This window comes from Hipposideros armiger, unplaced genomic scaffold (assembly GCF_001890085.2).
Source record: "Hipposideros armiger isolate ML-2016 unplaced genomic scaffold, ASM189008v1 scaffold_3, whole genome shotgun sequence".
Classification (NCBI taxonomy): Eukaryota; Metazoa; Chordata; class Mammalia; order Chiroptera; family Hipposideridae; genus Hipposideros; species Hipposideros armiger.
Genome location: NW_017731353.1, coordinates 7,250,828 through 7,276,219, shown reverse-complemented (window position 1 = coordinate 7,276,219; position 25,392 = coordinate 7,250,828). Strand labels below are relative to the sequence as shown.

The window sequence follows — 25,392 nt, the reverse complement described above, 5'->3', positions numbered from 1 at the left end:
GGGCAGACTAGAGTGCTTGACTGGCGGGAACTCGGCAGCATGTCCCTGGGGGGTTGCCAGGGGCCTCCTAACCAAGGAAGTAGGGTGTTGGAGCCTGCCCCCCCTCTCCCAGGGAGCACGCCACCCCTGGTGTGCCCCCTGGAGCCTGGACCCTGGAGAGTTTGGAGGACACGGCTTGGGTAGGAATGGCCCCCACAGAGGCCATCTTGGTCACCGGTCTGCTCCGGCCAGGGCCACCCCTGTCTCTGACAGCTCAGGACTCGCCCAGGTCCTTCCAAGTGCCTCATTAGGAAGATGTGGGTCTGCCCTCCCAGGGCCAAGGGTGGGACCTCCAACAACCCTCCTGTTCTAGTCCTCCTGAAACCTTGCAGCGCCCCCTTGCCCGGCAGCTGCCTGAGCCTGCTCTCAGCAGGGAACTCGCACGCCCAGGGGACCCTCTGTGCCCAGGAACCCTGCCGGATCTCCCCACTGGGCTCGCCTTCATTCCCTGGGGAACGGGACCGCCAGGGAACCAGTGTCCCACGCAGTGCACTCAGCAGAGCTTGGGAACGTGGAAGGCAGGACGAGGCCCCTCAGCCGGGAGGCAGCCTCGCAGCCCCCAATTCTCCATGCCCCTCAGGAAGGGGCCCCCGGCTGATACATGTGCGTTTCCCAGAGGCCAGCAGGCGCTGTGCTGTGGGGGGACGCAGGCGATGCCTCTGATGCTCCCTCGTGTCCCCCGGCTCCTGTGCCCACTCCAGTCCAGGTCCAGGCCAGGTTCTGGTGGGTGCGGCCCCACAGGCCCTGGCAATCAGCCGCGCGTGGGTCTTAAACAGATGGCAGAGTTCCTGTACTTCCAGGGTCCAGCTGGCACCCACCATTCACCCATAGCTGGGGATCCAGAGAGCAGCTAAGAGGTTCAGGGTGCAGCCATCCCCAAAAACAGCTGGGAAGAGGGCGAATGTGGGTGAGGGTGTCCCGACTCGGCCTCGTGCTCCCCGAGGGCTGAGGCCCCTCCGCCGTGCTGCTCCCCGAATCATCCAGTCCTCCGTCCCGGGGGCTGACCGGCGCCCGGGAGACAGTGGGAGCGTGGTAAATGTGTGCCATGCATGAGTGTGGATAGCTGTTGTGTGTACATGTATTTGTGTGTGACTGTGTGGGGAGCACATATGTCAGTGTGTGCCTGTGAGTGTCCGCGCGTGCATTCGGTCAGGGGAACATCAGGGGAGCCTCACCTTTGATGCGGAGTTGTAAGGTTTGCCCCCTCCCGGCTGGGAGCAGCCCTCACCCTCTGTCCAGCTCCCAGTCCCAGGGTCTCCCCACAAGGGTGCCTGCTGGACAGAGAGGCAGGAGGGTTTGTCCAGCCCCTGGACCGCGTGGAGAGGTCACAGGATGGAGCAGGTGGGCGTCATTCCTCGGTATTAGTGGGGCAGTTAGATGACACCGTTCACTTGGGGGTTATGGGAGCCCCCTGCCAGCTTGGGCCAGTGTGGACACGGGGCTGTGCTGGGGTGGCCTAGAGCAGGGCCAGCAGCCACACAAGGGCTCTACCAGTGCTCACACATGCTGAGGGACCCCCTCGGAAGGCCACTGGGCCAGTCCCAGGCTCCAGAAAGGGGCTCCCGGGAGAGTTGTGGGGCAGAGCAGCGGCTGAGGGCGAGCGACCCAGCCTGGGCCCCCTGCCCTAGACCCGCCACCCCCACCCACCGGGTAGCAGCTGAGGCACCTTGTGCGGACCCGGCCCAGGTCAGGTTGAGGGCAGCAGGCCCTCTGTCTCTGGGGCAGCCGGAAGCCCCCTTGCGTGACTGACCTCCAGACCCAAACAGGAAACACCACCAGAACAGATGAGAACTGAAGGATGATGTATTTTTAAACGGTCCTATTTTGTTTCTCCTCTCGCGTCGTCTTTTTCTTTCCCACAATTCGCATACCACTGTCTGTCAACCCTGGCACCTGTGGCCCATGATGTAGAGAACAATCGCGGAAGGAAGTGATTTCACAGTCGCGGGAGGGCCGGCTGGCAGCGGGTGAACAGAGCGAGGCTGTTGAAATTACTCGAAAGGGGAAGAAAACCCTTGAAAGTTTCAGGCCCACAGGGAACATTTCTGTGCAGCAGCGTCACAAAGCCTGCGCGCCGTGTCGCTGGAGCCCCGTTCTCTGCTCCATCTCACATTCCAACGCGTTACCAAGAACGCTTTCACTTCAACCTCTAGAAGCAGAAACAGAACAAGTCCCCACCCCTCCCCGCCGTATCATCCAAGTATACATGAGGGATAAAATTACATTTGTACAAAAATAGATTTTTTTTTTTTTTTTACCTTTCCCGATGCTTTAGACATTTTCTCTTATCTTTACTCTCTGTATTTGTCATCCTCTGAAGTTAGCTACGCGTCCCGGCTAAGGCATGGCTAAGGATTGGGAACTGCTAAAGCTGTTTGCTCCAAAGCATCTTAAAATAGATGCATCTCCTCGCCTTGAGATAGTCATTCGAACCCGGATTTCACCAAAGGAGGGGTCCTTATGTACTTGCTCACATGAAGCAAATTTATAGGAAAACAGAAAAAATAGTCTTGATTAAAAATAAACACAAAACGCTGGGAACGGCTACGCGTGTGCTGTCCATGGCGTGTAGCTCTGTGCAGTTTCTGTTCAGCACGTACATTTCACACCCACACACCTGCGTGGCAGGGACCACGCCATGTGCCCGAATTCCATGATGGGGACAACATCAGCTGATTACCCACTGGCTGCACGTTCCGGCCAGGCGCTCCGAGGGCCCCACGGAGAAGGGAGCCCTGCCAGGCCTCCCGCACTGGCCGCCAGCCTGACAGCCCGAATCCACTGGGAGCACTGGGACTTGGGAATCCCAGAGTGCAGGGCCGTGGTCCCTGGAGACCGCATGCTTCCAGGTGACGAGTGGCTGACACGGGGGCCCTCTTGGTGACTGTCGCAGGCAGGCCAGCTTCCAAGGGTGGGGGGCAAGTCAGGGCCTGGCCTTGCCAACACTTTCCAAACACAGCATGCGGCCGTCTTCGCTCCTCAGCCCCAGAAGCCCCGTCTGGATGTCAGAGTGGGGAGGTGACACCACTGAGGAACCTGCCGGAGACACCAGCAGACCCGGGGCCCAGGAAGTGTCTGGCCGGACCGAGGCGGGGACGGGCATGGGGTGGCTAACAAGCTGATGTTAGTGCTATCTTTAGAAAATTAAAGATTGTCCCACCAAAATAATAATAATAATTACAAAGAAAGTCGCCTTAATTGAACCAGATTGGTACTACTACTAAAGATCTGGTTAAATAAAAATTCTATCTTTCTACCGAGTAATGTGCCATTGCCCCACGGGTCACTTTTCCAAACAAACAGCACTGCACGGATGACGACGACAGAGACTGAGAGAAGCGGGAGGGCAGCTCCTGAGAGCTAAGACGCTGCGGTACAGGAGGGGCTGCAGGGCCTGGGGGCCTCAGTGCTTACAGCCTGCCAGCCAGGGCCAGCAACAGTGACATTCCCAGGAAGCCAACACCCCCCAACAGAGGGCCCCCATCCTGGTTTTTTTCCACTGGAGCCACCCACATTCCCAAGGGGCCCAGGGGACGAGGTGGGGGCTGGGCATGGACGATGGGGTGTGTGTGTCGCTGCAGAAGGCACCAGGGTGGTGGGTGTGGGGACGTTGACCATTCCCACTGCTGGGGGTGAGGCCCGAAAGGGTATATATACCTTGACTGCCTGCATCACTGCCTGTCACAACCATCACCCCAAAGGCTGCCAAGACTTTGGGGGAGAGTCTGGGTGGAGGGACAGTTGGGCAGGCCCTGGCACGCCTCAGGCAGTGGACAAAGTGCCCACGTGGCAGGGCAGCCTGCCGAAGGAGGTATCCGTGCAGTCTTACAGCCTCCTCCCAGATGCCTCACGCTCAGCTCGGGCTGGGGGCTCCGGGAGGCAGAGAATGGACACCATCTCCCCACCGAGGCCTGGGGGCCTGCCTCTCCCTGCCCAGCCCCAAAGGCATCCGAGGAAGCCCCTGCCCAGGGCACCCCTGTACCATCTGGGGAAACATACTTTGGGAAAGGCAGTGCCCCCCCACACACATCCCCCGTGTAGCATGCCCTCGGGCTAAGCAGACAGGACCCCTCCCCGCACCCCCAACACTGTCATCCCTATTCAGGTCCCCACTGCTGACACATGCTGGGTTCCTGGGGTGTGAGGCGTGAAAATGTAAAGTATTCAGACCAAAGGAACAGTGCAAAGAGCCCAGTCCAACCTGAGACACTCCACCCCCTTGGGTTGGGTCGAACTGCTACGGAAGTGGGTGCTGGGCTGACCGGGGCGCCTTCAACCAGAGTGGGTGTTCGACGGAGCTCCATCACCCAGACAGCAGCCTGGCTGGCTGTTCCCAACGGGTGTCTAGCTACAGGCCCGAGGAGGCTGGCATTCAATGGCTTCTGATTCCAACAGTCTTCAGACAGAACAGGTAGCCAGCGGAGGGGGTCTTTCTATGGAGATCTCCAGACTGCAGCCCCCTGCCCCTCCCCGCCGGGCTTACACGCCACGTCCCTCGGGCTCTCGACGCCTCCTGCCTCCCTCCAAATGTGCCTAGCAGACTGAGACCTCTGGGAAAGCACCCACCCTCCCCTCCCATCCCTGTGGGCCTCCCCGGGGGCAACCTCTGCCCATGAGAGGTCAGCAGAGCCCACGCTGGCATGGCCAGTGCTTCCAGGAAGGCCGAGCCCAAGAGGTCAGCCCTCTAGGAAGCAGGAGCTACTGTCGGCCCAACTCCCAGACTGCAAGAGAAGATACGGGGCTCAGGAGAGGCCGGGGCACGGCAGTCTAGTTGCCCTGGGTTGGATGGGACCCCACGGGGGGCGAAGCTGAAAGGAAGACGAGATGCAGAGAGAAAACTGAGGTGGGTGGGGAGGCGGGGAGGCAACCCCAGCCCCTGCGGCCTTGAGGTGGCCCCACAACCCTGCACAGAGGTCAGATCCTGCTCTGACTGGCTCGGGGGCAGAACCGCAAGTCATCTTTGGAAAAAGGGGCTGCTCGCCCTTCTCTGTGAGGGAAGGGAAGCCTGCCAGCCCCAGAGCCGCTGTCGTCTTCCCAGGGAGTAGGTGGGCTCTTTCACAACGAAACACCAGCCCGTCCCCCACCTGTCCTCTCCTTCTGACCACGGGTGAAGCCGGGCTTGCCAAGCACTAGCACTGACAAGAGACAAAAGGGGTCACTCCACGCAGGAGAGCCGCACGGGAGATTCGAAAACCAGCGACAACAGTGACCCACACAAAGCCGCCCTTCCCGCCTGCTGTAGCTCCAGGAACCAGGGCCTGAGACCCCGTGAGCTGCCCTGCGCTCCCCTGGGAGAGCCTGAAGGACCTGGCTGGGGTCACACCAGTCCTTGCCACTCCGGCCCCGGGAAAGCCACTGCCCTGCAGCGTCCAAAGACAAGTAGTATTGAAAATAACGAGGGTGGCAACATATCTCTTAGGCTTAGCAGTGATAGGCTGAGCCCCAAAGTCCGAACAGGCCAGGCAGAGAAGGGGCAGGGGCGGGGCTGGCTGAGGAGAGCAGCTGGCGGCCAGGCGGGGTGGCCGGGCTGCGCCTAAGTCATTTGGTGCGGAGCTTCCAGCATCTCCATGAGGAAGGTGTCGATGGGCGTGTCCCCGATGAGTTTGAAGAAGAAGAGGTGCTCCAGGCACTTGAGGCCGATGGAACGCAGAGCCGGGAGACGCAGCAGCAGCTTGGCAAACCTGCGGGAGAGCCAGCGTGAGCGCGCAGGCAGCCGTCCCACCCCCCGCCCCAGCGCCTGGTTGCCTCCTGGGGACGGGACCGTCTCAAGTCCGATCTTCCCAAACCTGCATGAGACCAGCCCAGCTGAGCCTAAGAGGGGAAAGGCGGGCCCCTCAGGCAGCAGAAACAGAGCAGGGCATGGCCTGGAGGTAGGAGAATGCAGGGTGGGCATGAAGACCCCAAAAGACCCACAGGGTGAAGACCTGGGACCAAGGGCCAGTGGGGAGACAGCAGCCAGGCTGGGGCAGGCGGATAGCGCTTTGTGGAGAAGTTAAAATACAGGGGCTTTCTCCAAGGGCAACAGGGAGCCACAGCAGGATTTTATACAGGGGAGAGGGCTGAGAGAACCAGCAATGCCTCTGGCTGCAGAGGGGAGAAAAGTCTGTGCTCGAACAAGCCCCTTCTCAAAGCATCGGCACCCCAAACCCCCATGCCAGGCACACCTCTTCCCCAGAAATAGTTCTGCTGGAGCTGGACCTGAGCACAGGACGCCCCTCAGGCCCTGCCCACCCTCTGGGGAGTTTCTTTGGAGGACCCTGGGTGGGGGAGGGAAGGTGGAAACCACTGGGGCTCTTGGAGGAGAAACGTGCCATGTGGGGACTCAGCCAGATGTCCCTCCAGGGATGTCCACATCTGCCCCAGGCCCCCCTCCACCACATGCTGCCCGGGTCTCTCCACAGGGTCCCTCCGGGTACTGCAGGGCTTCAGGACCTCATTAATTATTCACGACGTCTGTATTTCGGGGGCAAAAACCCCGTGGTTGGCTGCCACACAACCCTCATTTTCTAGGCAAAAAAAGCAGCCTTGAGCCTGGAGGGGGCCAGAGCGCGAGCTGTTTTCTGCTGAGCTTGCGAGACGGCTGAGGCAGGGAGCCAGGAAAAACAAGCAGTGCTGCCTCTCAGTCCCCATCCTCCGTCCTCCATCCGGGAAGTCTCACTTTAAACCAAACCAGATGAGGGCTGAGCAACAATCGGACACAGTTTAACCATGTGTGCGCCAGCCAAGAGGCGGGCCTGCTGTCCTGGCCACCTCTCCCCGCCACCCCCCCACCCAGGAGATGCCCTTTTGGAGGGAGGGGGGCGGAAGGAATCAGGACAACAGCCTCGGAAAACCACGATGCCACTGACAGCTCGGTTTCTCCTGGATGCCTACTGCGCTCCCGGCACTGTGGACCCGGAAATGAGACGATCCCAGCCCTTGGGGGCCCAGTCAGGCGCGTGGGAGATGCAAGCTGTACGCTGGGACCACAGCCATCTATCTACTCTGCAGACTTTTCGCAAAGCACCTACTATGTGCTGGCACCCGTTCCTGCCAGGGGTGAGCACGCCAAGGCCCTGCCTCTAGTGGTTCCCTTGGGGGTGGGGGGAAGCACAGACTTCCTTGTGTCATCTACAAAGCACCTACTGTGTGCTGGCGCTGGGCCCATCTTTTTAATAGGGCTACAGGAAAATGTGTGAGCGCGTGTGAGCACTGGGGCCCAGAGAGAGCCCCGTCCTTGCTCAGAACATGCCAGGTGCTCCAGGAGGGGCGTCACCTTCAGATTCACACGAAAGTATCTAAAGGGCTAGTGGCAGTCTGCCCCGGGGCAAGGGGGCTGAACACAAAGTCCCGAGGGCCAGGGCTCACCTTCCTGGCTGCTCGGGGTACTTGTGTTTGCAGTAGGCCTCCAGGGACGCGTACACCTTCTCCCGCAGCGCCTCCACCTCGGCCGGGTTCGACAGCCCCTTGGAGTCTGTGAAGAAGGGGCCACTGGTCAGAGCCCCTCATCCGGGAAGCTGCCTGGGACCTGGGCACTCAGGCTGGCTCCCCGCAGGCCCTGGCTTGGATGAGATGGGCAGCTCTAAGGAGGCCCCCTCCCACACAGCACCCAAGGTGGGGCCAGGCTGGTCCCACGGTACCCAGAGCAGGTCTGCCCCTCACTAACGCCGCCCGAGCTTTCTGGACTCCAGACCCTCAGCACTGGAAGCTCACGGGAAGTCTGTCCCTCCTGGACCCCAGGATTCCAGTGCAAAGTGGTGCCATGCTCTGGACAGCATAGCCCAGAAAGCCAGGCCAGAGGCCTCACCAGACCATTAAGGACAACTGTGGCTCACGAAGCCCCAATGTGTGCAGAGGCCCCACATGGGACCCTCACAAGGGCCACGGGAAGGCGGCACAGCCATTCCCCACCATGAGCAGGCGACGCGGCGGCTCGGCGCGGCAGGAGGGCCATACCGGGGTTGAAGAGGACGACGGCGCGCAGGCAGCCCAGCTCCGCCTTGTCCATGTGCATGTCCCTCATCTTGGACACCAGCTCCGTCAGCACCCTACAGCGAAAGCGGGTGAGTGACAAGGCACACAGCGAACCGCGCCCCTCGCCAGGACCCCCCAGAAATACCCACGGGACTCAGGGAGCCTGGTGTGGCCCCGGAGGGCAGCTGAGAAGGCCAAAGGGGGGCTGCCCGGACAGGTCCAACATCTGCCACGCCCCAGGGTGGGCTCTCGCTCTCTGCCTGGAGAGGGTCTACATGTGGGATTTACTCTGGGGTGCTGCAGACTACGGAGGGACCTTGTGACAGCCGAGCCAAGGTGAGCCAGGGGCCTGGGCATTGGGGCCAAGTCCACTGCCACTGGACGCTCAGCTGCAGACCGGCGGGGCAGCCTGAGGCACAGCCCTTGGATTCCAGTCACAACTACTCCCCTCAGTCCAGAGGAGGCGTTCCCCAGGATGTGGCCTTCCCAGGTCCTGCCTGGCCACCAGAGGGGGCTGTTCCACTTCTTGTCACCAGCCGTTTACTTCCACGAGGGGAAGCAACACACCCATCCTCATCAGAGCAGAGAACCCTCCCTGGAGCCCCCTGCGGGTGGCAGCGTCCGGGACCCCCTGGCCTATCTACAGCACCCCACGTGGCCTGGGCTCTCCAAACTCATTAGCCCACCCACCAGTCCCAAAACTTGACAGTCGGAGCCACAAAGCGCAAGTGGTGGGGAGGTCAGGCCCCAGGGGAGCAAAGGGGCGTGGCCCGGGGGAGGCCTGATAGTCAGCCTGAGGAGCCCAGGCTTTTCCCTGTGGGCCAAGTGGAGCCCAGTGGGTCTGCAGGCTGGGCAGGGATGTGCTTGCAGCCTGAGAAGGCTCAGGGAGCCTAGAGGACAGGGTGGGATGGAGCGGCCTCAGACATCGCCTGGCCTCTGGGCCATCTGCTGGTGGGCAGGGGGTGGGCTGCAGAGAGGTGGGGCAGAAAGCCCTTCACGTGAAGGGCGAGGAAAAGCTGGGCCTCTCCACGGCTGCTCTGGGGCCCGGGGGACATAACCCGACGCCTCCAGCACTGTCACCTCGCTAGCTGCTGGGACCACGGAGTGTCAGCTGGGTGCATGGCTGGGGCTGCAACACTAACGCAGATATCAGAGGGATGCACACTCTAAAGAAGGCTTCTGTGGGCAATAAACGCTGCACCTGCTGCCCCCTTTGGTGGCACCATGGTACGTCAGCTTGTTAAACGCCCTGAGAAGTCCTGCAGCAGGCACAGACATGCACTGTTTACTCCAGTCTGCCTGCAGCCGCGGCCACACAGCCTTTTGGCGCTTGGCACAACCCAGTGAGCTCAAGGGCCTGCTCCTTCATTCTATCTGAATGGGCAGCACATTTCCTGCAATTAGTCCTCCCCGCCTTGTGGGTAACAGTGGGGGCCTCCATCTGCAGGGCTCCCACACCCAAGGGCTTGCCGTGGACACCTCCTTGACCTGCCCCTTCTCCTCCACCACTCCTGTGCTGCAGCCCCCCACCCGAGGGACCCTGCAATGTCCCACCCAGCCCTGCCCGCTCCAGCTGGCTAAAGCGATACCCAGGTCCCCAGGAGACCCAGGCCTGCAGTGGGCCCCAGCCAGAGACAGGGACAGACAGCTGCTGTCCAGCTGGCCTGGGGACATGTAAATGGGCCCTGTTCCTGGAGAGCAACCTGAATGGAGACAAACAGGCCTCCCGGCCCTTGGGCGTGGGTCTGCCGTGTGACCCACGGGGGCTGTGCAGAGAGGTGCATGTCCGTGCTGCATCGGGGAGGTGCAGGAGCCGCACAGCCAGGCACAGCTGGCCACACCAGGCACACGTGGGCTGCGATGCGTCCCAGCCACAGCCCCGAAGAGTCTGCAATGCGTCAAAGCGCATCCCTTTTACTGTGTCAAAAGGGACACAGTCAATCCATATCCCTGATATAATCCACTTCCGCCTTTAAAAAAGTGCAGCCTTCCTTCCCCTATATAGAATTTTAAGAAAAGAACTGGAAGGAAATAAACCCAAACGTTAGTGGCCGCCGAGTATCCCCGGGTACTGGGCTTCAAAAGGGTTTCATCTCTGTCCTCGTGCTTTCGTTCACTTCCTGCACTTACGACCTCCATGAACACACGCTAAGCCCCATGTGACCATGGCTGAGGGCCACCCCACCTGTCAAAGATGGCGCCCACGCCTGCACTGTGGGCGCTGTTCCGGTGCACGTGCAGCCCGGTCGCGAGGAGAATCCCATCCCGCACGGCTATGGACCGGTGGGAGAAGGAGGCGATGAGCAGTTCGTTCCAGCCTGGCAGGGAGACACACGGTCATTCGGCGGGCCCTAGCCAGCGTTCCCAAAAGCAGGCTCCGTGGAGCCCGACCCCCCGGAACCGCCCTGCGGGAGAGTTTCCTGAGCGCACTCTTCCCCGTGTGCACGGCAGTCAAGGCCATGACAAGTCCCGCACAGAGCAGCTCGGGCTGTCTAACCCAGGCACTCCCCCACTCGTGGGTCTCCTTCTGCAAGTGCAGGATGCTCGTGCCACGGATCACACGGATGTGCGCCCGCGATTCTCGGCGATAGCCACGGACAGCTAGTCTGGTCCCAACAGCAAACTCAGGGATCAGCGTGTGCAGCGTGGGACACCACAAAATAGCAAATCGCTGAACTGAAACCAGGCGTGTGAGAGCCACAGAGCAACTCGTCGCTCTGGTTCTAGGAGCACAGACAAGCCGGGAGGCAGCAAAGGGTTAAGGAAAGGGAGCGAAAAAGACCTTCATTTCTGTGCACAAGTGTTTAAACGACTCATTTAAATGGGGTAACATGAAGCCATCTTCAACAAGAGCAGTTCTTTTCACAGCCACCACTCCCGAGCACGTGGAAGGTTCCAGGCTTTGTGGCTGACAGGAGCTCATGGATTATCTCATCTAATCCTAAGAGCCTACAAAGCAAGAATGAGCCCCATCTTACAGAGGGGGTGACTGAGGCCCAGGGAGGGGCAGGGGGGGCCCTGTCACACAGTGGGTCAGGGTGGCTGTCCTTCGATGCCCCGCCAGCCCCCACCAGGCCCGGACACTCACCTGCCCTCAGCAGGATGACCTGGTCGTCCAGAGGCAGCTCAGAGAAGTGTGGGATCCGCTTGGCCCATTCCACGAGGGTGAAGAGCTGCTTGTCCGCTGCTTGGCAAATGTTGGTGACCGGGTCGTTGGGCTAGGTAGGGAGGGGGCACCGTAGTGAGCACCGTGCCGACAGCACAGCCCAGACCAGGCCCCGCTCTGCCCAGCGTGGGCTGCTAACAGCCCCCAAAGACGCCCACGTCCTAATCCCCAGGACCTGTGACTATGTGACCCCACGCGGCCAAAGGGACTCTGTAGACATGATCGAGGTCGGGATCCTGAGACGGGAGATGACCCTGGATGTGCGGAGGGCCCAGTGGCATCACAAGAGCCCTTACGAGAGGGAGGCGGGAGGTCAGAGTCGGAGGGAAGGAGTGAGGCCAGCAGAGGCCGGAGCAGAGAAGACGCTGCTGCCTCGAAGCGGGAGGAGGGGCCCCGAGCCAGAGCGTGGAGGCCGCCAGCCTGGGAAGGGCCGGAAGCGGGTGCCCCCCAGGAGGAAGCAGCCCCGCTGACACCCTGACTTTATCCCGCGGGACTGGTGTCGGACTTTGGCCCTCGAAGAGTGTGAGGCGCTAAGCCTGGGCTCTCTTAAGTACTCAGTTCGTGGTGGTTACAGCAGCCACAGGACTATCATCCAGCCTGTGACCATTTAGTCCCATCGCAGAGGGCAGGTGCCAGGTGGCCCCGCGTCACAGACAAGGAAGCTGAGACGTGGGGGTGGGTATTGGGACGGGTGGGACGCGTGGTCACGGTGGCCCAGCCAGTGGGCAGTCCTGGCTGCTTTGGTGTTGTTTCTTCCTACCAGACGCAAAGGCGGCACAGACAGACAGACAGGGCGGCAGCCAGCAGGGGGTGCGCCAGTGGCCGGTGCTCCTCATGGGAGAAAGGTCCCCTTTGAAGAGCTTGCCTGACAGAAACCATCTGCCCATAAGCGGCGCGCAGTCTAAACACTCCAGGCTGCGAGAAGGGCTGGCTGAGGACTCTCCGAGGAGGCCCAGGGACAAGTTGGCACCAAGGCCACCAGGTGGGGCAAGGCTGAGGCGTGCAGAGCGGGCACTGGAGCTGCAGGTAGAGGCGTCAGCTGGTGTTTCTGGGGCACGTGGGCCACAGCAGCCCAGGGACCCCCAGTGGGAAGGGGCGGGCAGGGCTCCAGCACCGACATGACTCCTGTCACCACCTTCATGCCGAAACCCTCAGCCGCGTCGGGCTGGCCCACAGCTCGGTGTTCTCTCCCCAGTGCCCCAGCAGGCCTCTGGGAGCGGCACCTGGCCATCCAAGCTCATGGGCAGGATATCACGTGCCTAGGCCCAGCACCCCTGCAGGCATTCACCCTCACCCCGTTTGATCAACGACCGGCAGCCACAGGCAGAGGCTGGCCTGCACGAGGTCCCCGGTTCACGCATGTGACACGCCCAGCAGCTAGCCGTGCCAGAGGCCAGAGCCGGTGCGCGAGGTGGCACCACTACAGCCAGGCTCTACTTCTCAGAGCCTCAGTGTCCCTCCTGTCATGCGGCTATCTGGAAAGCACCGTGTACCTTGCCTGTCCGTGACACAGAGCAGCCCCATGCAGCGGGAGCGTGGGTCTGGTGGGGAGGGGCCCAGCGAGCCGTGTGGGAGGTGAGGTGTGGGGCAGACCTAAGGAGGGCCCCATGCTGAAGCCCCAGCAAACGGGCCTTCTCCTGGCCACTGCCAGCAGCCCCCTCAGAGCCTCAATGGGCCCAGAGCAGGCCCGAGGGACAGGCTGTCACCCTGAGCTGCTCCCAGGAAGGCTGAGGCCTCACAAGTGGGTGCACAGGTCACATGTCCACTGTGCATCTCGAACAGGTGAGGACAGGACAATGCGGGGCTGGAGCTGTGGGTGATGTCAGGGCTGGAGGGGGCTCCTCTATGGGGGTGGGGGCTGGGAAGGGTTCCAGCCCCTCCCTGCTCCATCCTGCTGTGTGGCCTCCAGCAAACACTTAACCTCTCTGAGCCTTGATTCTCACTCAAACAAATGGGCCTCATTCAACAGCAGTGGTTCAAGGAGCTCCCACCCTGTGCCTGAGCAGGAAGGCCAGTCGCTGTCCTCAGAGGTGACAACAGGACCCCCCTCCTCCGGCAGAGGCTCAAGCCCCCCCCCAGGGCTGGAGAGGTACCAGCTGCCACGCGTGATGCTGGGCGACTCGCCTCTCCTGGGCCATCTAAGGGAAGGGAGGACCCAGGCCAACCCACAGAAGCTGCAGTGTGAGGTCAGATGCGAGAAGGCAGTGCACTTCGTGGAATCACGGGCCGCCCTCAGAGGCCCCCATCTCCCCCCAGCCACCTGCCTTTGCAGCCACAGCCACCTCGCTCGCTCTGAAACCACGACAACAGACGCCACGTTTGCTGTTTCTAAGTAACGTCCCTACTTGACAAAATTAGAAGCTGGCAGGCCTTGGCTGATCTCCTGACTTTTCTTTTGGAGTTTCTGCTCAATCATGACACCCTCACATCTGGTGTCCTTCCCCTCGCCGGGACACGAGAGGTGGGCCCAGCAGTGTCCAGGGTCACAGGGTTCACGCTGGGGCGTCCCATCAGAGCACAGGAAGCAGGGCTGGCCTGGCACCCAGCCATGGGGGCCTCAGCCTGCTGGAGCCTGGTGAGCATATAAGAGGGGGCCCCACACTCTTAAACTTGGGGTGAGGGCCACGTGTGAGCGCCCACTCGCAGGGCAGGGTTGTCCCTGAGCAGAGCTGGGCAGTGAGGAACAGTTTGGACACCACCCCCAGCCTCGTGGCGAGGAGGGGGAATTCACTCACCACACACACCGCCATGGAATCACCATATGCCAGGGGCATGAAGGGAAAGCTCAGGGCTCTGAGCCCAGCTAACGGGCCAGGTCCACTTTGGCAGGGGCACAAGCAAGTCCCAGCGGAAAAGGGCTCCCTGAGCAAGTGACACCTTAGCCAAGACTGAAGCCTGAGGAGGAATCAGCGGGAGCAGCATGTGCAAAGGCCCTGGGGTTGGGGTGGGGGAGACAAGAAGGGTGTGGCTGGGCCACTGTGAGCTGGGGGACAACGGAGGAGAGAAGCCAGAGTGACCTCAGGGCTGGCCTAGATGGCTTCAGGGTCAGCTTGGACAGGTTGTAAAGGGCCGGCCACAGGGCTCTGGTCCCAGCCCAGAACCCACAAACCTGGGGCAGATACAGGACTCCCGACACCCGGCTGGACAATGGGCCAGAGACAACACGAAGCATGAAGGTTAAGTGCCAAGTCCTGGCTCTGATTCAAGGAATTAAAACATCACCCACCCACGGGGGCGCGGCTGCACGGGCCATCAGCACGGGTCCTGACAGCTGGGGTCTCTCACCCAGGGGCGCTCGCCAGGGCTAACAGTCCCCAAAGCAGCGCCGGTCCTTGCCACCTTATGGGGAGGCCACGTGGGCGGGGTGCACTCACCGAGTTGGGGTTCAGCCCCATGTTCGCCTCCACGTACGTCTCGGTCTTGGGCTCGACGGCCAGCTCGGCCTCCAGAATCTTCTCCACGGGCATGTCCTCGTTGGCGCTGCTCGTGGACTCCACCTCGTTCTCATTCCGGTCCTTGCCCCGCTGCCTCTCCTCCTGCACCGCTGCCAAGTGACGAGGGAGGCAGCCGGTCAGCCTACAGCTCCCACAGCGGCAGTCCCTCTACCGGCAGGGGCCGAACGCTGCCCACACACCCATGTCCCTGCCGGGGCTGGCCGACCACGGCCCCACCTCTGTCCCAAGCCTGACCTCTCAGTGGCTGTGCCTTCTGAGAACCCAGAGCATGCCCATCTCTCATTAATTCACTCAACTAATGCTGACAGCAGGACCCACCCAGGCCAGGCACAGGCCAGGGCAGATGGGGCCCAGCTCTCATGGAGCTGATGGTTCAGCAGGGATCCCGAGATGGAGGGGGGAGGGCTTTGCCGGACTATGGACTCGGGCAAAGCCATGAAGGCTTCTCGGCAGAAGGGGCAATGAGACGGAAGGAGCAGGAAACACAGGAATAACAAACGGTTCAGGCAAAGGAGGTGGATGTGCAAAGGCCCGGAGCCAGAGCACAGATGCTCTGCCTGAGGGGGTGGAGGGCTGAGCACATGGAGGAGTCGGGGGTTGGCCAGGTTTCTGGGAACCCAGGAAGAGAAGTTGATGAGAGGAAGCAGAGACAGAGGGGTTCACTTCAACTCTGTCCCCAAGGAGACCCACGTGGAAGGAAGGCCAAGGAGGCCAGGGTGCCCCATGGTGGGTGTTTATAGAAAGAACTGAGACTTCCAAGGAGAGGCTGGGACCTCCCTGAGGTCACCCAGCAGGTCTGATAAAACCGTGAACCAGGGCCAGGTCATGAACCGCTCCTGCAGCCCCCTGGGACGGCTCCCACGTCCACACCCCTCCTACTGATGGGGGCATCAAGGACCCTGGACGGGGGCAGCGGGGAGAGGGGAGGAGTCGGCAGAGGGGAGAAGCCATGGCCTGAGGCCTCATATGGGGCTGGAGGGGCTGCCCACACAGCACCGTCAGAGCCTGGGCTGATGGCGTGTCAGGGCTGTGCCTCTTAGGCCCACCCCACATGCCACCAGGTGGCAGGCAGCAGCACCAGGACGGGCGGTCCTCCCCCGAGCCCATCGGAGCTGCCCTTCCTGTGTCCTGCTTGGCTGGGCCAGAGAAGCTGTCCTGATGCCCTCCACCAAGCTCCCAGGGTACCACGGCCTCCTCAGGGCTGGGTCCTCATCCCCCCGCCCCAGACAAGACCCCTCAGGGCCCCTGGGGACCCGACCACAAGAGTTGGCATTTGGGCGAAGCGACTTGCAGAGCACTGCATGGAAACCTCTGTGCACAGGCCCATCCCACTGAGGGGAAGGGCCCAGAAACAGCCCCTAGCCCACGCCTAGGGCTGGCAGGCCCCTGGGAGGGCTAGGACAGGCAGAGCTGGGCGCCCTTCCTGGGGCTGTACCCCAGTACACAAGGCTCCTAGGAGGAGCTGGGGATCATCCTGACCTGGGAGAGCCCCCCAGGCCAGGCCTGGGTCCCCCAAAGCACCCCAGTGGCATGGTGGCTCGCTCTCTGCAGGAAATGCCAGGGCTGTGAGACCTGGGAGCTGCTAGCCCTTGGGACATGGATCAGATGGCCATGAGCCACGGTGCAGACCCTGACTCCCAGGCTCACCCTCCAGGACGGACCTCACCGGGCTCTGAAGCAACGCGGCCAGAGGGAACCCTGCTCGGACCCAGGCCATGTGGCAGCCACTTCCGTCATCCCCCTGGTGACCATGCTGCTCCCCGGGTGCACGTGAGAGGGCCTGGTAAACGACCTACTCCTGGAGGACCCCAGGGGAGGACGTTTGCAGGAAGCCAAATCCACAGCCCCCAGTCACGCTCCCGCACAGCACGCTCAGGGCGCCCGACCCCGACAGCACAGGCACACTAGCACGCCGTCCGGCCTCCCGCCAGCCCTGGCGGTGGGGGCTCAGTGACAGGGCCTCAGGCCTCCCGAGGATGCCACCAGGCCAGCACAGGCTGCTGCCTCCCTCCCGCCACCTGGTTCTCCCCCTCTCTGCTTCTGACCCATCCCAGGTTTCTGACCCCAGCCAGCTCCAAGCACCCCTCCCTGCCAGCCACAGCCCAGCAGCACGTTCCTGGTCCCATGTGCAGAGCAGTGGCTTCCAGAGGGTGAGAGGGTGCAGGCCCTCGGAGGGGGCTTCCCGGGCACTATGGCTCCCTGGGCTTCAGACGGGCTTATCCTCCCTCCAGGACGTCTCTATGGGGCAGACAGTCCTCGCTCACAGACACTGGCTGTCGGGGCCACCTCTGCACCTCCACACCCACCCCTTGCCCTGGGTCCAAGGGCCTGAGCTTGGGGAGGCCGCGCCCAGGCCCCTCCCCATTGGCTTCTGGATGGGTTTGACCAACAGCAAGAAACCACAGGAGGGCAGGAGGGAGGGGTGCCAATGGCTCTGGTGCCCGCCCTGCCCCACCACGGTTCTCCAGGGCCCTTTCCTCCTAAAGGGCACTCACTGATCCCGGGGCACAGCTCCCTGGGGCTCTCCACGCCCCCTCCCCTCACTCCTCCAGGCCTGGGGCGTGAGAGCTCCCTACTGGTGCTGGGGGATCCCCAAGTCGGCTTCGTTCCCCCCCCACACACACACACACACCTGCTGTTACAGTCCGTCAGCACCTCTCCATCCCCCCAAGCCAAGTGCTTCCTGCCTGGCCCCCAATGACGGCCATTCAGAGATGCCAGGCCCATGTGTGCCTCTCTGGTACCTCAGGACTCCCTGGGGACAGACCCTGCATCCTCCTTGTGTGGACACATGGCTATTCAGAGCTGCCCCCACGCCAGGGGCTGCGCTCTCCAAGACCCAAAGGACGGACGAGCGAGGGACTTTCCATCTGCGGGCGAGGCTCAAGGTCGGGCCAGCCGACACCTTCGGACCACACCAGCTGGGCCACGGGGCCAGGCAGGAGGCTCGAGTCCAAGTTTTTGCAAATCTGGCAATTCTGGGAAATCTGACAGCAGGTGGGGGCTAGGAGGAGAGCTCAAGCTGGCAGCAGAGGGCGAGGAGCAGCCAGGCTTCCCAGCGCCTCCACATGGGCCACAGTGGACAGGGTCACAGGCCAGCAGAACCAACAGGCAGGGGGCACCCACCCAGGCTGACAGGAACCCAGAGCCTAGGTGGGCCCATGTCCCTGAGACCTTTGGATGGGGTCCCCAGGGTCTGTGCCGTGGGCAGAATCCTGAACTGTCAGAGCCAGGACGCTGCTGAGAGGCGCGTGGTTTCGCTCAACCACCTCGTTTTCCCAGGTGGGGAAGGTGAGGCCCAGGCAGCCGAAGGGGCTGAGCTCTCGGGACCGCGGGCAGCTTCAAGCAGCCAACTCTGAGTCAGACGGCCCCGGTCCCCAGACCCTGCCCTGCCTCCAACAGCTGTGCAGCCCCAGGCCAGACCCAGCCTCGCTGGGCTCCAGCTCCCTCAGCCCTAGACTGAGAGCGACAGCACCAGCCTTCGGGCTCGGTCCACGAGGAGGTGCCCTAGAGATGCCACAGCTTTGTCACCGCACCTCCCGCTCCCACGCTCCCCACAATGTGGGCCGGCTGTGGGGACTTCCTCCCTCTCCACAGACGGCCCCTGGGTGCAGGGAGCCTGAGCTCACCGAGGGTGCCCTGGGGGTGGGGGCAGCGCCCATGGGCAGGAGGGGGTTCCTCACACCTGCCTCCTCCGGGGCAGCCGAGAATTAATTAGCGAAGGCTTTGTGAAGCACTTTGAAGCCGCGAAGAGCCCGGCAGCTCTGAGCAGTGTCATTATAAATATTATGGTTTTATTTATAGACGGCGGAGGGGGCAGGAGAGAGCCCGGATTTATGCTCTGCCAGCTCCATCACCTTCTGGATGAAGTCATGTTTGACTTACGTTCTGCTGGCGCCGGGAAGCCTCAGGCAGGAGGCGTCTGGGAAGACAGGGGCTCCTTACCCTCCAGCCCTGAGTGTGCCAGGCACAGGAGGCTGGGGATCCCTGGGAAGACCCCACCCCCACCCCAACAGCCAAACACATGCCTGGGAAGGGGATTCAACCCCCAACAGAACCAGGATCCCCAACATCACAAGGCCCGCTGATGCGAGGAACAGCAGCAGCCCTTCAGCCGGAGCAGACACCCCTGACCTGCGAGACACCCCAGTGCCACCCCTCCAGGCCCGCAGGGCCTGGCAGGAAGATGGGGGCTGAAATGGGGTGTCCAGACTTGGCGGGAGCCCTGGCCCTGCTGCCTGTTCTGCTTTGGGCACTGCCAGCAGCTGGGGCCTTCCTCTGTCCCTTATGTGGCCCCCGGGACAGGCAGGACTGGATTTCACCAAAGCTTCTGGCCCAACCACCTCTTCGAAAGGCCAGGAGAAGGAACGCCCTGACAGCGGTCACACGGCGAGTTAGGGTCTCTCTAGCTCAGAGGATGGGTCCCTCCTTCCCGTAAGGGACACAATCTAAGACAAGGAGAACGGTCACATGACACACGTCTCCACGTGCACAGGTGCACACACCCACGTGCTGTGGTCACTGCCCTCCAACCCCCCTACCAGCCAGGCGCGGTGGTGCCACCACCTCCCACGTTCCCCCCAACACACCTGGGGTGGGGGAACCTCGCCAATGATACCACTGCACAAATGAGGAAACAGGCCCAGAGAGGCCAAGTCACTGCCCAGTGGGGACAGGGAGGCACCTGAACCCAGCCGGGTCTCCTCTGCAGCAGAAATGGGTGGAGCCATGCGTGCGCGCACACACACACACGTGTACACACACACACTCCCACGTGCACATGCACACACACATGCATGCACACGCGCGCACACGCACATATGCACACACGCGTACACACGCGCGCACACACCCGGGCGCGCACACATACACACACACTCCCGCACGTGCACACACATACATACACACACACACACCAGACACTGCTGCTTCCGTACCCCAGTCCTTCAGAGTCAGGAGAAGGGGGCACAGGAAGCAAAAGAGGCAGGAAGGAAACGGGGAGAGGCCTTCCTGGAGGAGGAAGCAAGAGGCGGGGGGTGGGGGGGGCAGCAGGGTGGCCCCTTGCAGCCTGGGCCAGGGTCACCCCAGGTGAGGGCCAGGTCTCCCCCATCTGACTGGAACCCCGAAACATAGGGCCTGCCTCCGCCATCAGACCAGAAGCACCCGCAGGCCCCCAAGCCCTGCTGCCACACGCTCCGGCAGGCAGGCCCGGGCTCAGCCTGGTGGAGGGCTGGCCTGAGCGGCATTTCCCACCTGGGCCTCGGCCCCCCCGCCTCCCCCCGGAATGCTGTGGAACGAGTCCCTGGTGACTGCTTGTGTGCGCAGGCCCCACCATTGCCCAACACCAGATGCTATCAGCCTGCGGCACCCCTCATTAGCCCAGAGAGGTGGGGTCCTGTCAGCCCTGAGCCAAACCCTCCTGGGCTCTCCCTGTGGTCAGCCAGCCTGGTGCCAGCCCTGAGCTGCCCCTCCCACCACTGCACCGGGCAATGCTGCCTGGGTGCCAGCCTCAGTTCCTCCCTGTAATGGGTGTGATCGCAGCCTCACCAAGGGGTCGTGTGACATCAAGGCCAGTCAACGTAGCTGCCCATCCGGGGCTGACACTAAGGGCTGGCCCTGGGAGCCCACAGCTCACATCCTATGCTCCTGGCCAGGGTGCTCTGGGCTCCCACGCTGACCCTATTCATGTGGCCTGGGCCACCACTGCCAGGGCATAGGTCCTCCTTGTAATAGGAGTTCTCTCAGGACGACTTCCGGGGGACACAGGGCAGTGCCCAGCACCCAGCTGCAGGCTACATGGCAGGTGCCGGGGCAGGGGGGGCATGCCCACCAACCCCTTTGGGCCACTCGTCCTGGGAGTCCATGGAGGTCCCTGGAGAGAGGGTACTGAGGCTGCACTGGGGCCACCAGTCACCCCTCCCAAGTACAGCTGTGGACCGGGCCCTGCAGGCGCCAGGAAACGCGCTGGCTGCCACCTCACTAGGGAGTCACTCGCCCAGGGACAGAGCCCACTTGGCGCGAGGCCCTGCCCTCCTTCTGGAGACCCACCCTCAGGCTCTCAGGGCCACACAGAACCACCTTCCACAGCCCATGAGGCCGTTTCATGTCATTGGGTTTGGGGCACGTAATTACGGCACGTTCATGACATAAATCCAGGAGGAGATGAAGGGGAGGGGTCCTGGCGGGACAGGTATTTATCTAACTGCCCGTAAATCAGGCCTCAGGGCCCATCTCCCTCCAGAATGAGCCTGAAGCGCCTGATTCTTCCACCAGACCTGAGAGGCGGCAAAGCGAAGCAGCCCCCACCTCGTCGCTGGCCCTGAGACCACCCCAAGTGCCCCGTCTCTCTATGTATGAGGCGTGGGGACAGCACCACAGCAACGTAGGTGAATGACACGATGTGTGGAGGTCGGGCAAGTGCCCAGCAAGGCTCTCTCACAGCCACTCAGGCCGAGCCCCAGTCACTGGTGGGGCCAGGAAAGGGTCAGACAGGGGACTCTGAAGGCTCCACTGGGATGAGAGGGGGCAGTGCCCACTGTCCCCCAGGCCTCGAGGGGACAGGAAGCTGGAATCTGATGACACCAAGGCTCACAGGTAGACAGGCTGAGAGGGCAGTAGGAAGGGGTCAGCATTTACTGGACAGTCCCAGGGGCCTGTAAAGGGTCCTTCTCTGGGGCCCGGGATGGCATCCATGCCCTGCAGCGTGCCACCTCTGCTGACATCCTCGGCCTCTGCACACGCTGTTCCCTCCGGCTGGGCAAGCCGTGTGCCTGACACCTTCCCAGTCTCGGGTGTCAGCCTGGCCATCTCCCGCCCGCCCAAGCCTTGCCTGATGCCCAAGATTGGGGCAGGTGCCTCCTTGAGGCTCCCACGATGCCCTGCACCTCCCCTAAGTCGGCACCGGTCACACCAAGGGAGCTGCCTGGTTATGTGATGTCACTTTCCATGGATGGATACGCACAGCTCACTGCTGTGTGCGCAGCACCCGGCGTGGGGCCCAGCACCCAGCATGGGGCTCAGTGAGTCAGCAATCTCAGGCATTAATCCAAGCCTGCCCTGTGCTGCAGTGTCCCCCAGGGAGCCACGAGCCTGGAGCTGCACGCCGGGGCCCCCACTCTCCTGCCGGCACACTGGCACCCAGCCCTGGGTCAGGCTCCATACCGATCCACTGCCTACCACACACTTGCCCCCTACCCAACTTTCCATCCTTCAGAAACAGTACTGCACTCACCGCCTCCAGCAAGCCCTCCCTGACTACACAGGGCACCCAGGGGGACCAGAGCCAGGCACATGCCCTCCCTGGCCAGGCACCTGTTTCCTCTGCCCTCTCTCTGGCCTAAAAGAACGAGGGCTGCATGGTAGCCTGAGGCCCAGGTTCCAGCCCTGCGTGTGACCTTGGACAAGCCCTGGACCTACACTAGGAAGGGTGGGCAAACGCTATGTGAAAGCTGCACCCCCATCAGGTAGGCTGAGGGCAGACACTTGGCACAGCCCAGGCCAGCCCCCTAGCTCAACGCTGGAGCCCATGAGTTCCCCTGTGGGGTCCAGCTGCCCCTAGCCAGGAGTGGTGCCAGCTGCAGGAGACAGGGCTGCCGCGAGCCCCCACCCACAGCACCATGCTCCGCTCGCTCCTGTGACCTCAGGGAGGAAATCCTACAGGACCCCGTGGCCCTACAGAGGTTTCGGTTTCCAAACAAGAATAATCAGGGCTTAGGTGCAAAAAGAAATAAAAAGGAATGAGATGAAAACTGCAGCCACTCAAGAGACACCAGCAGGGGACCATGCCAGGTGGGAGGGAGATGGACACACAGCAGCCACATGGGGGCCACCGGAGCAGTCACGGTGGAAAAGAGAACAGACCATGAGACCCTGACTCCAGATACCACCTCCCGGGGACCCACCCCCAGGCAAGTGCGCACGCAGGCCCTTCGGACAGAGTCCAGGAGTGACCAAACTTGCAGACGGAGAAGCTGAGGCCATGGAGAGCACCGAGCTGCGAGAGGCCCACACTGCAAGTCGGGGTTGAGGACTCAAACCCAGGTCTGGCTGCACAGCCGGACAATTTCAGTGACCTCAGGGAGTGACCTTCCATGCTACCTGGCCCCACCCCACGCCTGAAAAATGCTGTCAGAAAAACAGGCTCACAGACCCCAAGGCCCGGAGGCCAGTGGCTCAAGTCCCAATGCCCCCAGGGCCTGGCTGTTGCAAATCTTTGCCAAGTTCAGTTCGACCCTAGCCTAGTAGACTCAGGAGCTCCCTGCCCCCACCACCCCTCAACCAGCATGTCCTCACCACGGCCTCCGTGACACGGCCCAGGACCCGTATGCACTCACTGTCCTGGCCCCCACCACGCCAGCCTGGGCTCATTCCTGCCCCGACCTGCCACCTCCAGCCTCAGCCCTCACCGTGTCTCTCTCCCTGTCTCCCAGGATCGCACACTGGGCACAGCCCACTACCAGTGAAGAGGGTTTGGCCACTGCCTGTCCCCAGCGGGACTGGAAGCCGCCGGCAGGCAGGACGGAGGCTGTCTCTTCTGTGCCTGCAGAGCCCGGCACAGAGCAGGCGCTCAGTAAGATGTGGGGAGTGGCAGCACCGCCCACGGGGATGCACTGCCCAGAGCACAGCAGCAGCAGCCTCTGGAGGGAGGGAGTGTCCCGTCACCAGAGGTAGGCCAAGGAGCTGGGCGCCGCTGGAATGCTGCCAGGCTTCCCAGTACAAGGCTGGACCCTGTGCTCAGGGAACGCGGGACTCGAGGAGGCCCTGACGCCCCGCGCCTGCCCCGCGCCCGCAGCCTACCTTCCCGTTTCATGCCCATGGCCAGGCACTTCTGGTAGCGGCAGTACTGGCAGCGGTTGCGCTGGCGCTTGTCGATCAGGCAGTCCTTGTTGTCCCGGCAGGTGTAGCTCAGGTCCTTGCGCACCGTCCGCTTGAAGAAGCCCTTACAGCCCTCGCAGCTGTACACACCGTAGTGCTTGCCTGCGGGGTGGGGGCAATGGGGCCCTGAGCGACCTGCACCCCCACCCTCACCCCCCGCTCTCTGGCGGGTCCCTGGGCTCTGTCTGAGCTGGTGGTCCCAGAGGGGACAGCTGTCCTGGCCCCTTGGGGGGCTGTCGGGGTTCAGAGGTTGACGCGAGGGGCCCTTTGCCCAGAAAGGCACAACCTGTGCTGCCCCTTTGTCACCGGTGCCTCCTCTCCAGGAGCCCCCAGACCGCCCTGCCCACGGTGGTGTCCCCCACTTCCTGTGTCCCTGACATGAGAACACTAGAAGGTCCCCTGTGAAAGGCCCTCGGAGCGCTGAGCATGGCTGGTTGGCCTGGCCAGGCTCCTGCCTCCCGGTACCCGCCCCCAGCGCCCGCCTCAGGGCCCTGCCATCATCCCGCGGCGCCATGCGGCCTACCTGAGGAGCGGTCCCCGCAGATGGCACAGATGTGCTTAGTGAAGGACGCCATGTTCCCTGAGGGGTGGGCCGGGACTTTGAGGACTCCATTGAGGCCCAGCGGGGGCTTGATGTCTTCACTGCTACTGACAGGGTTCATGGCCGAGTTGAGCTGAGGAGGGGACACTGGGCTCAGCGCTGGCATGTGACATTGTCCCCCCCGGCAGCCCTGCAGTGAGGAGGGCGCTGCCACACCCCCACTTCACAGAGAGGGAAAGAGAGGCTCAGAGAGGAGCCCTGCCCACTTCAGGCCACACAGCCGGGGAGCAGCAGGGCCGAGCGCCGCTAAGCACTGGCTGGACACCTGGCCCCTGCTTGCTTAGCCAGGCTGGCGGGGACCGTCCTGCCCTCAGGGCTCCACCGTCCCACAGCCAACTCCAGGCCTCAGAAGGAGGACCCTGCAAAGCTCCTGCTCATATCTGAATAAGAACTGCCTGCCGTTGCTGGACAGAAGACAGCGTGAGCCCCGTGACCCTCCCAGTGAGGCAGGTGCCTTGGGGACCCCAACCCACAGATGGGCACTGAGGCCTGGTCACAGAAAGGAGGAAGGAAAGCTGGGGTACACCCCCAAGGCCACAATGCCCAGACCTCAGGGGGCAGGGTGGGGTCTCTGATCACGTGGCCCAAGGAGAGAGGGATGGAGACACCCCTGGGGCATCCGCCAGCAGGGACACTATCGCCTCTCCGCCCTGCCCATGGCAGCCTGCAGCCGCACTGGAGGAAGCGTGGGAAACTCACCGGTCACCCTGGCAACAGCTGCCACGGCTAGAATGACACAGCAGTTTTGGTTCCGCTGTGTCCACCCCAGCTCTCCTGTCAGCGCCAAGGGCCCAGCGGTGCTTCCCGCTGCATCCCGCGAGCCAGCCTGTCTCCCCAGGCGCCAGGACCCCGGCTGAGCAGCCCCCAGCACCCCCACTTCTGCAAACCCCTGACAAAGGCGGAAATCGGGTAGAGCAGCTGTCTCTGGGGATGGGCAACAGCCGCTGGGTTGCCCCCTGGTAGCCCCGGGCCCCTCCTGCACACAGAAACCTCACCCCCTTCCTTCCCCATGGCCCCCAAATCCCATCCCCCTTTCTCACGGGACAGGAAGGGCTTGGTGTGCAAAGCACACAGAGCCGAAACCACCCGAATCGGTTTCTCAGCCGCCCCCTCCCCGCTCTGCCCGGGGGTGTTTCTCCCGCCCTGGCCACTCCGGGCCCTTGGTTCATCCAGGTGGAGCGATTAACCCCCTCGGGACTCGGGTGGGCTGCAGGGAGGCCAGGAGGCCAGCTCCAAATGCCCTGTAACCTGAGATGCCCCAGTGCGCCCTCTGCAGGTGTCAGGAGCGTTTCCCAGATAAGAGG

General features: G+C 62.5%; 1 protein-coding gene across 3 annotated transcripts in view; it reads right to left on the bottom strand.

The window, feature by feature from the left end:
* Positions 1-1,824: 1,824 nt before the first annotated feature.
* The window catches only part of RXRA (retinoid X receptor alpha), a 68,472-nt gene continuing 44,904 nt past the window's right edge, over positions 1,825-25,392 (bottom strand). For 2 of the 3 annotated variants that reach the window (XM_019639709.1, XM_019639701.1), the window contains exons 3-10: positions 24,011-24,161; positions 23,410-23,589; positions 14,533-14,702; positions 11,081-11,210; positions 10,178-10,310; positions 7,975-8,066; positions 7,387-7,492; positions 1,825-5,720 (exon numbers count right to left, since the gene is read on the bottom strand). In XM_019639709.1, coding sequence (XP_019495254.1) covers positions 5,573-5,720; positions 7,387-7,492; positions 7,975-8,066; positions 10,178-10,310; positions 11,081-11,210; positions 14,533-14,702; positions 23,410-23,589; positions 24,011-24,161 — 1,110 coding nt within the window. In that variant the 3' untranslated portion in view covers positions 1,825-5,572. Of the gene's footprint in view, positions 5,721-7,386; positions 7,493-7,974; positions 8,067-10,177; positions 10,311-11,080; positions 11,211-14,532; positions 14,703-23,409; positions 23,590-24,010; positions 24,162-24,787; positions 25,034-25,392 lie in introns of those variants that run through there. The other variant, XM_019639717.1, reaches the window with a different exon arrangement.